A 13,688-nucleotide genomic window follows, 5' to 3' on the forward strand; every position below is an offset into this window, starting at 1 on the left:
GCAGGAATTTTCTGGGTAAGACAGGTGTCAGAACCATGTCCATCCATTTGGATTCCAGCCATTGCACTGAAATTTTGTTTTCAGATACAAAAGGGTTTTGGATGTTTACCTAGATGGCTTGATATGGCAGAGGGGAAAACTCTGAAAATCAGGATCCGAATATTGAGTATCCTTGAAGTGTTAGTGATGCTCAACCCTGGGCTTCAGGTTTACTTCATTTTCTCTACTATGGTGAACTTGCTGTTGGGTGGGGGATATAAACCAACCACGTTCAGACTTCCTGCCTGGAACTTACGAGGAGTATAGTTGATATAGCAAAACTTGGCCATGAGTTCTGCTATTTGCTTGGTGAATGTAAACTCTAACTCCTTCTGCTACCCAGAAGTTCAGGATGGGCTTCTTTTTCCCACAGATATCTTTTGGATATTTGGCTGTACAACCTCAAACTCTGGTTATGCTGCAGAGGGCAAAAAAGAAGGGGAAAAGTCCTCACCTAGATTTCTAGGCAGGGCAGAGAAAATTCCAGTGGAGAAAGTAAATACTCTTCAGCTTTCTGATTCTTCCATTGCCCTATGCTTTGGATAGATAAGTCTGGTGATGTTTTCCTTTGTACAAAACTGGATGCAGCACCAAAGTCTTTGTCTTCTGAACAGAATGATGAGCACGATAGTGGTGTAGAGGTAGTGGGGTGTGAGGCTCATGTCTTAATGGCAAGCAGGACATAGGCTGTGCCTCAGTGACTAATAGTGGGAATGCAGAGACAGGACTGGAATATATTGGAGGCATTTCCTGTGCAGCAAAAAAGTGCTTGATCTGCAGCAAAGCTGGCAAGAACCACTGTCTGAAGGTGGAGCAGCTTCTGGCAAGAGAGCATTACAGAGTGGGCAGTATTGTTGGAGGATGATAGTCTCATTTTTTTTTTTTCTACCTGTGATGCAGTGTTGAGTTGAAACAGGAACATCCCTGTTGAGTTCTTATAGTCCTCTTCGATGTGTGAATTTTTGCTGTGTTGATAGGTGCTGCCATATTAGATTGTCAACACACTTAAAGGGTTATGATATTGATGTAAAGGAGCTGGAGTTCAAATGGTGGAGCTGGAAGCTCCATGGATTACCAATATCCTCAAAGTCTAGATTAGACCCTGTCTTGTAGTATCTGGAGCCAGGTGTCAGGTTATAGATGTGTTAATTTACTGCCTTTTCTTCTCTGGCACATGGGTTTGTCCAGCTGTCAAGAATGTGCGAGGGGAGTATTATCTGAACGGGCACTGGACCATTGACTTCAGCCGAGCACTGCACATAGCTAGCACGGTTATGCATTACGACCGTGGCTCAGAGGGTGATCTGGCCCCAGAGCTCCTCCATGCCCGAGGTCCCACCACAGAACCTCTCATCATTGAGGTAAGTGGCTGTGCCTGCCCCTCACTGATGCTCTTACTCTCTTGCTTTTCATAGCAGTCCTTGCTTTGTACAGTGGGAGGGCATTGTTGGGGACCACATGGGGAAGGCTGGAAAAGTGATGGGGCCCCAGGGGGCTTTGGTTCTGTTGCCCAGAAAGGAGCAGGGCAAGGCTTGATGTTGCTTCCTGCCTATTCCCTTGGACTCTGACTTTAAGGGAGGGGAGAGCCAGGATGGAATGATGTTGCGGCAGGGACAGGCTCTAGGGCACTGCTTGTTATGGTGTGCTGCAAGCCAGTAAAGGGTACTTACTGTTACAGGAGCAGCTGGATCTTCTGTCTCTGAGAGGGATGAATGCACCCTTCTCTGAATAATAATGCTCTCTAGAGTATCATAGAAGGCAAGGAGAAAATGCAGTGTAGAGAATAAGTGCTCCTTGAACAGGAGGGAAGCAGGTCAGCTTGAACACTCAGACATGGTGGGGAAATGCTGTGAATGGAAAAGTGCTGCTGCTGTTATTTCCCTGACTTTATCCCATGCTTTCACAGCTCATCAGCCAGGAGTCAAACCCAGGGGTACAGTATGAGTACTACCTGCCCATGCAAGGACAGGCCCCAGGTTACAGCTGGAGCTACGGTTCCTGGAGTGAGTGCAGCTCCGAGTGTGGAGGAGGTAAGGGGACAGGGCTCGTGTCTCTGGGCTGGTGTGGGGTGTCCATCCCTGAAGGCAGTGTGACTGCGTGCTGCCCTCTGCAGCTGCTTCCCAGCAGTCTCCTGCTGGAAGACAGCACAGGTATATCTGCTGAGGTTTTGTCAAAGGAGGATCACCCATAGAGTCTCAACAGGACTGTGTTCCATGCCTTGGCCTGTCTTATTTTCCATGCCCTAGTCCTCACACTTGTTACTGTTATCTGTTATTTGGCTCTATTAAGAATCTTCATATATAGCCTTTGTTTTGTTTTGGTTTGCTTCAGTTCTTCATGTTCTTTTCAGGCCTTTTCAACCACTTGAGAGGTCCTCTCCAAACTGACTTGACCTACCTAACTGAATCGCATCATTCCCCTCTACCATAGCCTGGAAGATTCCCTCTCTTCAGGGGGACTGCCAGATCTCCTGGGGTGTCATGTCATGTTCAGTTTACAGATTCTTCCATGGGCAAAGTTGTGGATTTTAAGCTAAAAAATCAAAACAAAAAAACCCAAACAAACAAAAAAGTTCTCCAGCTGACGAGTATATAGAGTTCCTATCAGCCTGTTCTGGTCTTCTGTGCTGATGACCGTTTCGATAGCTTTTGTCATATTGTGGTTGTTTGTGCTCATATTGTCTTTGCTGGGCACTCTTATCCTGTAGGAAGTGTGAAGAGTTTCAAGTTTTTCCTCTTGTATCCACAAGACTGACCTTCTGAGTCTTACAGGAGGCCCGCAGCTCTGCTACTGTATACCCTACAAACCATGTTGGGTTCCTTTATGAGCAATATATAGGTACAACGCTTACCTTATGAGTCTCAATCTATAAAATAACAGGAAAATGCCCCTCAGCTACACAGAACTATTCTGTCTCTCTTGCCCTTCCAGTGGACTCCTATATTGTGGGGAGACATTCATACATACAGTGAAAGAAAATGAACTGGACCTGACTTTTTTCCAGGTTGGTTGGGGTGGGTGTGGATTCTGCACTACTTTAGAAACTCGTTTTGCCAACACCAGAGCATTGCAAACCTAGTCCTAGGTGGTTTGCCTTGATCGGAATACTCCCTTGCTTCTTCTTCAGGTTTCCAATCCCGCTTGGTGTTTTGTACCATAGACAATGAAATTTACCCAGACTATATGTGCAGGAGTAAACCACAACCAGACAATAACCGGACATGTGGCCATCAGATGTGTCCCCAGACGAAACGGTAAGATTTCCTTTCCTCCTCTGGACTCTGATTTCTTCCTGAGGTGCTTTTGGAACCAAGAAAAAGAATGACCCTCTCGCTTCTTCTGCCTTCCAGCGTGATTCTTTCCAAGGAAATGTTTCACCTCTTAGAGGAAGCCCAAGACAAGGGATGGTGATGAAACACATTGTGATGAGCATTTCTGTGTGCACAAGAAAAGGGCTTCATACATCCTGTGTTAATTTTATAGGCCAATTAGATTCACTTTGCAGACTATGATTGTGAAATACAGTCTTCTAGCCCATGTGAGAGATAGGAAACAGATTCTCTGGTTTTTGTTCTCTTCAACTGGGGCCTGCAAAAACAGAGGAGTAGGTCAAAGAGTGTAATTTTCACGTCATTTCTGCATTCCCAGTGTCCTTGCTCTTAGAAAGGGATGAATCCTGGAATCTTTTCATTCTGCGATGTTTTCAAACCCCTCTACCCAGACATTTCCAACTTGTCCCTTGCTTGCATAGCCTTGCAGTTGGCTTCACTTGGCTCTTACATGGGCATTCAGACCTGTAACAACCAGAGCCTTAACTGTGTGTGTTGCTGTGTATCTGGTGGGTGCAGTAGAGGCCTGTGAGAGTGCAACTGTGGGCGAGAGGGTGCTTGAAAACCTGGGAGCATTTCTGAATACACAGTAGCCTGTAGCTACTTGTTTAAAGTTCTTTAAATCCTTTGTTCTGTGTATAAAGGACTTCTTACACCTATCTGCCACAAGCCTGGAGCCACAGTGGAGCACGGAGCTCTCGGATGAAGAGGTAACAAGGAAAAAGAGGTTACAGAAAGTACAGGAAGGCAGCTGCTCCCTTCTGCTCTCCATCTGTGGGGGCTTTCCTCTTTGGCACTAGTGGTAGCAGTGGGTGGTGCTTTGCTTTTAATTCTTGCCTGTGAAAATGATGGTGAAGGGTGCTGGCTGGCAGCTTTGCTTAGGTGGTTGTGTGTGCTCTTGGTAACTTGATTCTTATGGGTCTGAGAAGGGGACAGTTTCTTCATAGCTTTTGGCAGTTTATCCTGGTAATTGTTGATTTTTCTCTGGAATCAGGGTAGATAGGAAAAAGGATGTTCTTGAAGACTTTTGTTTGGTTTATCAACATAAATAAAAGAACAGAAAGGAAAAGAGAGCATGATAGATTGGGTGATTGAAACCAGGATGCCAGCGTTCCATAGCAAAAGCCTCAGAGTTTCTCAAAAGCTCTTCTTTCTTTGGTATGGGTGATATAGAGGCAGAAAAGTGCCAGTATACTGTGATGAGTACAAGGATGTCACACATACAGTATTTACAATGTACACTGAGGTATGAGAAGTAAAAAAGATCAAAAGCAAAATAGTTGTCCCTCAGCAAACTGCTAATAGTTTAGGAATTGCAATTCTTCGCCTCTGATGGGGGCTGGCCTTGTCTTACAAAGGAAATGGAACAAGTGTCAGAGAAGATGTCTTGACTCTAAATTGAAGGAAGCTGTAGGTGAGCTCATCCAGTTGATACAGTCTTTCTAAAACTGTGCGTTTGCTTTACAGGAGGCAGAATACAGTTTGGGGGAGCGGGGTGGGGGTTGATCCTCACTGGAGCTTCTGAAAAATCATGACCAATTAATTTGTTTTGAGCCCTGCAATCACACCACTTTAAGTGGCTCCTACATGCTGTAGTTGTTCCCTTTCCAAAGGCAACATCTTGTTTTATAGCAAAGGCCATTCAGTTTTGGGCTGATATCTGCATCTTTAGCAATAAAGAAGGATATCTTAAGGACATGAACATGGCTGAGTCTGCTGTGTTGTTTCTGGCAGGCTGTGAATGTGAATTGGCTGGCTGAGACTCAGTTTAGGGGTGGTGAGGGCAGACCAGGGAAGCAACTGGAGGATGAGGGGAGAAAATATGAACTGCCTTCACTCCCTGGCTGGGGCTTACCTGACTGCAAGGGGAGGTTGCAGCTGACAAGCAGATCACCACGATGCTCCCCCTCCACCACCAGTGCCTTTTGACTGCGCAGCACACTAGAGTTGGGGATGAAACATCATGTTGTTCCTGAAGCAGGGCCTTATAAGCTGTGCTCCCAGCTACCTGGGCAGCTCTGAGACACAGGAGTGGACAAGGGCGGGGATTTTACCATCTAGTCAGATTGTGTTGTGGACATTTCCCCTTCCGTTAGCACAGGTGCATTGTTTCTGCAAGAGCTTCAGCAACCAAACACAGGAAAAAATCTATTTAAAGTTTTGGGGGTGTTTTTGTGCGTGCTGCTGTTGGAGAGTTTGGCTGATGGGAGGATTAACCAGCTTTCTACTGGCTGTCAGCTAAAAGTTCACACGTGCTTCTGAGAGTGTCTGGCATGGATTTCAGGCAGAGTGAGGTCTTGACTTGGTTTTACTGTTTCTGATATCGGCTAGAGTGGAATGGGTGGTCAGGCTGGTGTGGGTTGCTTTTCTTTTGGCTGATCTGGATTGTTTTCTTTGTTTTTTCTTTCTTTTTCTTTGATGTTCCATTCCTGGCATGACATTTTTGCAGACATCAAGAGACCAAAAGCCATGGAGAGAAATCTTCCCGTTCTGGGAGAGCTCTGCACTTCCAGAGAAACAAGTGTTTTGTAGTTGGGGATTGTCTGTGGAGTGGGGCTCATTGCCAATTAAGCTGGGCAGCACTTGATCAAATGGGAACTCGCCTCTGACTCTATTCTGCAAAGGGACATTTTCCGTGTCTGATTACGACAGGGACGTGGCACTAACCTCCCCTGTGCCTCTGGGCAGTTTAGCTGGGCTTACATTTGTTCGCTTGATTCTGTGACCTGCAGGTGGAAAACAGGAGAGTGGGGATCCTGCTCAGCTACCTGTGGTGGGGGCACCCAGACACGCTCTGTTTACTGTGTGGCATTCGACGGTCAGAGCTCCCAGGGGGTGGTGGATGACGCTGAGTGCATGGCCTTCGCACAGCAGCCTCGCAGCAGTCAGCCCTGCAACATGAGACAGTGTGCGACCTGGAGCACGGGGCCCTGGTCAGAGGTGAGCTGGTGTGTGGGAGGCAGCTGCCTCTTGACACCTACTGAAGGGGGATCTGTCAAAGCTTGGGGGTAAAGAGCCAAGCTCCTTTTCTGGGACTGTAGAAGGTGTGTGACCCTGGATAGGTGGCATGCAGAGGTATAGGATTTGTCCCCGCAGTCCCCCAAACAAGTTCTCCAGCTACACCCTCCTATAAACACATCCCTGTTCCTCAAAGCTGTGGATGCCCCTGCACCTCTGCTCCTCTCGTTGCATGTTCTCTCTTCTCTGGTCTACCAGTCCTTTGCCCACTCCTTTATTTTTATTGGATCCACCAAACCTGACACTGTCTGAGTTTCTGAGTCAGGCCTGGTGAAGGCAGATGAGCATGAGAGCTGCTGTCCATCAGCTGATGATGCACAGTAACACTCCCTCCTCTGTAAAACAGGAGCTCATGGCTCCTGCCTGCACTGTTTATGTCCATTCCTATTGCTGCCTAGCCCTGGACAGCAGTATTACTATCACAACAGTTGGTAAGCAAGATACACTTGAAACACTGGTGACCTGCTGTTTGCTGTGTGCTAGTGCAGAGCCTCTCCGAACACAGCTGTGTGGTGTAGTTTTGATGCCTGTATACATTTATATCACCAGAAGAGGAAACTGTTCAAACTGTATGTGCTCAGTGCTGCCAGCCAGGCACTTAGAAGGCATCTGACATTCCAAGGGCTTAGAAAGTAAAGGTAGTGTCTACTTGGTCCCTAGGCACAAGTGAATTTTCCTCTTTAATAGGAGTACATGCATGCTTGTAACGTTTGACTTACGAACTTGTGGTGGTGCAGCAGCATAAAATGCAACTTTGAGAGATGACAACTTAGGTTGTAAAGTAATTTTCTTTTTTTCTCTTGTGAGATGCAAATACTGAGATGACTTCAGGGTTGTGGAGTAAGAACATTGTTTGGGAAAGGCAAACTGATTCCTAAGTGATTAATTCTGGGGTTCTCAAAAGCAACTGTGTTTTGTGTACTCTCAAAGATAAAGGTCAGTCTAGTAGATGAGTACCTGAAACTCAACTAGGAAGGTCATCTAAAGTAATTCAGGCTGTCCCCAAATTAATACTCTCTGTAAGAGACCTTGGTAATTCATGGAAAAATAGGCTGGATTCCAGGAAACACCACTATGAATTTAAAAGGGCATTGTAAATGTCACAAATTAGTTACTAGTATAGAAGGTGTGTCACAGCTCCACACCATAAAAATGGACCACAAGGTCTTCTAGCAGAAGACATGAACAATACAAGAACCTAATCTTTTTATCTTCCCTTGAATTCTTATCCTGAGCTGATTTTTATCAGGAGTAAATAACATGAGGTTCCAGTAATTTCCTACCATTTATTGTTCTCAGTGTGCTCTGCTGTATTGATATTTTTCCAAAATCATTCTCCATGTCTTCTTTGGTAGAGACCAAGAGAAATTTATGATTAGGCCAATATAATCCAGTGAGCTGCAGATCTCCCAGACCCTATCCACCATGCCTTATTGTCTCTTCTACAGCTTAAACAGCTACTCAACTAACTCCTGATGATTTTAATGACCATAGAATCACACAATGGTTTGGGTTGGCAGGGACCTTAAAGATCATCTAGTTCCAACCCCTCTGCCATGAGCAGAGATGAATGGTTGGTTGTTTTAGGCAATCTCAAAACGGTGCTCTGCCCTAATGTTAGGGAGCACAGCCTGGAAATGCAAGTGGAAACCAAGTGCTTCCTTGTAACTGTTCGACCCCTTTCTGCAGTGCTCAGCCAGCTGTGGGGAGGGGGTCCAGACCCGCACCGTCACCTGCAGAACGCGGCAGGGCTCTCAGGCTCAGGACTTCGCTTGCCTAATGGAGCCAAAGCCATCAGCCACACAGCCCTGCCTTAAGGAGAACTGCATCCAGGAAATTGGCTGGCACATTGGAGACTGGGGCCTGGTGAGCATCGCACTTTTATGGTTTGGAAATAACTGATTATTTTGCTTTGCTCCTCACAAACAAACTTTGATCCATACAGTCTGCATGTTGGCTGAGGCTTGGGAGCAGGTACTGCTTCATTACCCGTCCCTTGGCTCACAGTTGCCTTGTAACTGGCACTAGTAATGCTCCAGTTAATCTGCTGCCTGCTTTGTATGCAGCTGCTGCAAAAATAAATCGTTCTGGGGTGGGGGATTATAGTTTCACTGCAAAATGTAGCCAATAAACTGAAAAAATCCACTCTTGCAGCTTATTCCCAGTTCTTTGATCCATCACTGTGAAGAGCAGAACAGCTCTCTGGCTGAATATGGCTTAGAGCTTCTGGCTTCAGGACTGGCCTGAATGCACTGCTTTGTACTTTAAACCACATCAGCACTGCATTTGCTGATGTGGTTTAAAGTACATCTTTCTAATTGTTCAGATAAACTGTGCTTCATCTGGATTAGTCTTGTCTTTGTAGAGGGAGCCAGACTGTGTTCAACCTGGGAAAAGTTCTGGCAGGAGGAGATGGGGTAGATCCAATGCATCAGGTGACTTTCAAACACACTTTTTCCTTTCTGTGCTAGCCAGACCAGCTTGTTCGGAGTTAAAACATGTTACATCTGGTTCTTCGTGTGATGTGGGCCAAGTTTTAATAACAGTTAAAGGAGCTGCATATCTTAATCTGATCTTTCCTGGCCCCTGGCTTTCTGGTATCAGAAGGGCTCCTACATGCATCTGAATGAGAGAGGGAAATACTCTCCCAATGTTTGTAGAGCTTGCCACGAGCAGGTGGGTTACCTCATCCTGTCCTTTCCCCTGAGCTGCTGCTCGTTGTTCCCTCTTCATCCACAGTGTCCAGTGAGCGGAACTCCAGTTAGCTGCTTCCAAGAAAGCCACCAGTTTGCTTTTGCACTGTAAACTGTTGTTCTTGAATGCACAGTTCAAAACTGACCTTCTCGCAGCTAGTGGATCCTCATAGTATTGAGATGCCTTCAGGCCAGGCTGAAACAATTCACTCCAGCTCCCTGCCACACCACTGTGGGTAACAGCAGCTCATCCAAATGTTACAGGCTGAGCATGGCTCAGAGTCTAATGCTGCAGGGCTGGGTGCAGCATTTGGTAAAATGGTTTAAAGTATGGTTTTCTGATTGTTTAGATGCATCCAGCTGAAATGTTGTTTGCTTTGTCGTGGTGGAGGAAACTGTGCTCAGCCTGCAGATAATCACGCAGCTGTTTCACACTCTGGACTGTGGGATTTCTGCACTGGGCCTCTGCTCCCTGCTCACTTGCCTTGTCTCTGTGCCTAAGTGTTCGAAGAGCTGCAATTCGGGCATCCGGACACGCCAAGTCATCTGCGCTGACGGCGACTCCAAATTCTACAGTCCTGAGACATGCAAAGCCATCCAGCCACAGAAACCAGCCACCCTGGGTAGCTGCAACATGCAGCCCTGCTCCCTCCCACAGCGTGAGTGCTATTGCTGCACACCTGGCTTTTCCTGAGATGCTTTTGTTTAGGAGTAGAAATTCACAGCTCTGCACCCGCTTATGTTCTCAGCTTCTTGCCTGCCTGTCCCCTTCCTGTGTGTTTGTTTTGTGCACATAACCATGGCGTCTTCAAAGTTCCCATACCTGTGCTGTTTGAAATTTTTATAGCAGGCTTGGGAACAACACTGGTATTTTGAATTCAGTATTCTGTGATCCTCTGTCCCAGTGTGTGCTGCAGACTGACCCTAGGACTCCCAGTCAAGGATGGCAACCTGGGCAGGCTCAGTAGCTAAAAACTATAGCCAACTCTCATCCCTCTGAGAACCAGCTATAAAGGAGAAGAGAAACATTTTCATCAACTTTAGTCCCCTATTGGCTCCTGGATGCATTTGTAGTTATTAGAGCATAGGGCTAGACAACTTCACTTATTTTGTGTATGTCTCTCTTGGCAGAGGTCCCCAGTATGCAGGACACTATGGGATACGATGTCACTCGACAGTCCTCACTGACACGTTACAACCCAAACAGCCCTGCCACAGGTTTGGAAGAATTTTGTTAGTTTGAGTTTTTGGTGATGGTGGACTTGAAACAGGATGTGGTAAGGGAAAGGTTCCTCCTTTTCTTAATTTCTCTTGGTTGTTTCATGGGCTTCTAGAAATCTGTGCAGCCAGGGACAAAGTGTAGATTCTTTTACACGATACTGAGCAGTATTTGAATCTGTCCATGCAGAAGAGACTGTACAGTGTATAGATCCCAGGCTCTGGCAGCATGATATAAGTGTTGGCTGAGAGAAATGCTGCCCAGAGCAGATCATAGGAAGAAGAAAAGATCATGTGAGGGGACCAGAATAATATGGCAGGTGGTTTCTCATGGGACAAGAAGAATGATCAGGGCAGTGAGCAAAAGAACCTCAGGACAACCAAATCCAAAAAAGAGTGACCAGAAGACACATATTCAGGTGAAATGCTGATATGGAAAAGCCTGCCCTGTAGCCTTGGGCAGGTGAAAGAGAGCAGAGATGAGGAAAGCTGACCAGATTTTGATACTCACCTGCATGCTTTAAGGACTTCTCTCCCCAGATTCTGGCGATGAAAAGATGCTCCCTGGGAGCTCCACGATCCGTAGTACCTCTGAGAATCACCACATCCCATCCACCAAGGACCGTGGCATCAACTTGTTGCATGTTCGCTGGGAATCCCAGTCACGCTCATTGGGCTCCCATCAGCTCAGCTTCTCTCAGGACCCTACTGCAGGGACTGGGTCTCAGAACTGTCATCGGAGCCCGCACGGCTGCTGTCCCGATGGGCACACTCCAGCTTCAGGCCCTTTGGGGAGAGGTTGCCCCTTCAGCACTTGTCACCGTCACAGGTAGCTGGAAGTAGATATGCCTGAACAGGGAGGCATTGCCTTTTCTGGGGGCTTACTGAAATTTACAACCTGTGCCTGTTGAGCCAGGCAGGTCAGGTATTGCTGCAACCCTTCTGCCTGTAGGTATGGATGCTGTCCTGATGGAGTATCGGCTGCCCAGGGTCCAAACAACATGGGATGCCCACAATATTACCATGATGTTCAAGTGAGCAGAAATCATCCCACTGCAGCTGCTCCAACAGTAAGTATAAAAACTGTTTTAGCTGTCCATCAGATATGAATATTCAGATTTGACCCTGGTGACTCAGACTGTGGGTTTCTGTTGTGCTTCATCTCTGCCAATAATGCTGGAGACCAGTACTCCATGTGTGGCATCAAGCCCTTTGGCCCACTTTGCTCTTGTTCAGTCTAGGGCATCCACCTGTGATCTTCTGTAAGCAGGGGACAGAGTGGGTGGTTGGGAGATGTCTGATAAGTAGAAGAAAGTCCTTTGTAGAATTGATTGAGTAATCTTGGGTAATCAAATTTCTGTTGGTCAGAAACTCGCCACCCAATTCTCTAGGAGAAAAAATGGGAAAAACATGGCCACTATTCATTGCCTTTGTTTGACAACTCTGCAGATTAATTTGTGTCACAGTAGTCAGGGAGGTAATTCCTCTCATAGCGTGGGGTGCTTGGTGGGGCCAGCTGAAATATCTGGCCTGCTGCTGGGCTGGTCAGGTCTGTCTCACAGAGCAGTGCAGCCTTGGCTCCATGGCTGACAGCCCGGTTTCCCACCCCTTCCCAGCATGAAAGCCTCTAGGATGCAAACAAATAAATAGCAATTCCTCTAACACCAAGCTGACAGCTTGGACATGGTGCCTGGCATGTACTACTGTCCTTGTGCATGCATGATGACTTTGGGCTTTCAATTCCTGTTTCTAAGGCAAGCCAAGCTTTGTCCCAGCAGCACCCTTCAGGCGAGTGCCGCGGTTCCGTGTATGGCTGCTGTTTTGACAATGTCGCTTCAGCTTCGGGTCCTCAAGGGGAAGGATGTCTCAGTACACCCAACTACCGTAAGTGATGCTTTGGCTTCTTCGTTTAGAAATGTAGGAGGAGTCCTCCAGAATCCAGTAGCACATGGAAGCTTCCTGTGTAGAGGCTGGGCTCTCTATAAAATGTAGTAAATGATCTAATTGAAAAGAAATTCTGCCTGGTGGCTGGGGCAGGGGAAGCTTGGAGGGAATGTGGAAAAGCAGCTAGATGGTTCAGTTCTGTCAGCTACCGCAGATTGTCATCTTCTTTTCTAATGGCAGTCAGACAGAAGTGTGTTTGTGTGATCTCCTTAGGTCTGTAGGACTTCTGGGCAGCTGTTTGCCTCTGAGAAGACACCCTGATGCAGCCTGGAGCAGTCCAAATTAGTTACCTGGGTTTAGGAGAAGTAGGGCCTCTCTGAGGGACCAGGGCCATGCTCAGCCTTCAGCCCATGGACAGGGATGGAATGAGAGCTACAGTTAAGAATGGAGGTGTTGCTCAGGGCTGCATGGATGCTTTCAGCCAGCAGAGTTCAATACAGTGCCTATTGTCCTGTGAGGGCACTAGAGCTGCTGGGTAAAAGCATCTCTGCTCCTTTAGTTCCCAGCTGTATCATCTGCAGGCACATGTCTGCTGCATTGCCTTGCCCTTTTGCTGCAGCATAGAGATTGCTTGGTGGCCAGCCCTGCGGCACTGCGTTGGGGGAAGGGGAAGCTCTCTGGATCCTCTCTGCTCAACCACAGCTTGGCATAGGACCTCTCAGTCAGAGCCTTGCACCCGGTGTTTGTCAGCATGTGGCTGCAATACCTGTGACTCAGAGCACAGGGCTCCGTTTGTAGACGTGTTTGGCTGTGTTCTACTTTACATCAGTGTGTGGAGGGGTATTCTGTAATGCAGGAAGCTTCACAACTGGGTCTAATCCACTTGCTTTGTGGGCTGGAAATGTGCAAATGGCAGCCATGTGCCCCTTGCAGGAGAAAAAACCCCAGGGCCAGCCTTGCAGTTGCACTATTTCACAAGAAAGGCCATAAAGAATCCATCTAGTATCCAGCTTCAGAAGTGTCTCTGAGGTTGGTCCTCCTTCCACCTATGGCAAAACTGGGGCAGAAAGAAACATGTGAGCAGTTGCTGAATTTCAAAGCAGAGCTGGGTGCAAAACTCAGGTGTCCTACTTTCCCACCTGCCCTCTGCCCACAAGGCCCATCAGATTATCTAGGTAGGTGAACTGAAGCACTGAATCTTTGTATTTCATCACCCTCACATCTCCCTCTGTTCTGCTCTTTTTGGTAGCATATCCTGTCATATGCCGGCTGCCCAGTGCCCATGGACCATGCACGAACTGGACCACTCGCTGGTACTTTGTGACTGTCGTTGGCAAGTGCAACCGGTTTTGGTATGGTGGCTGTCACGGCAATAAAAACAGCTTTGCCTCGGAGGAGGAGTGCATGAGAGTGTGCCACAGCTCTGTGGGGATCAGTCCTCTGGAGCACCAGCATTCTCCTGGCACAGGAGCCCTGCAACACCAGCACACTGGCTCCCGCTCTCATA

The 13,688-nt window shown here is 47.2% G+C and overlaps 1 protein-coding gene across 1 annotated transcript in view; it reads left to right on the forward strand.

Moving 5' to 3' along the window:
* Nucleotides 1-13,688, forward strand: part of PAPLN (papilin, proteoglycan like sulfated glycoprotein) — a 25,448-nt gene that overhangs the window by 5,402 nt on the left and 6,358 nt on the right. The window contains 14 exon segments of the mRNA XM_029086644.1: nucleotides 1-15; nucleotides 1,228-1,400; nucleotides 1,946-2,069; nucleotides 3,167-3,293; nucleotides 4,013-4,078; nucleotides 6,101-6,308; nucleotides 8,076-8,252; nucleotides 9,582-9,738; nucleotides 10,211-10,297; nucleotides 10,838-11,126; nucleotides 11,250-11,367; nucleotides 12,052-12,181; nucleotides 13,431-13,679; nucleotides 13,682-13,688. The exon segment at nucleotides 1-15 is cut by the window's left edge and continues 75 nt beyond it; the exon segment at nucleotides 13,682-13,688 is cut by the window's right edge and continues 352 nt beyond it. Coding sequence (XP_028942477.1) covers nucleotides 1-15; nucleotides 1,228-1,400; nucleotides 1,946-2,069; nucleotides 3,167-3,293; nucleotides 4,013-4,078; nucleotides 6,101-6,308; nucleotides 8,076-8,252; nucleotides 9,582-9,738; nucleotides 10,211-10,297; nucleotides 10,838-11,126; nucleotides 11,250-11,367; nucleotides 12,052-12,181; nucleotides 13,431-13,679; nucleotides 13,682-13,688 — 1,927 coding nt within the window.

This window comes from Antrostomus carolinensis, unplaced genomic scaffold (genome assembly GCF_000700745.2).
Source record: "Antrostomus carolinensis isolate BGI_N321 unplaced genomic scaffold, ASM70074v2 scaffold32268, whole genome shotgun sequence".
Lineage (NCBI taxonomy): Eukaryota > Metazoa > Chordata > Aves > Caprimulgiformes > Caprimulgidae > Antrostomus > Antrostomus carolinensis.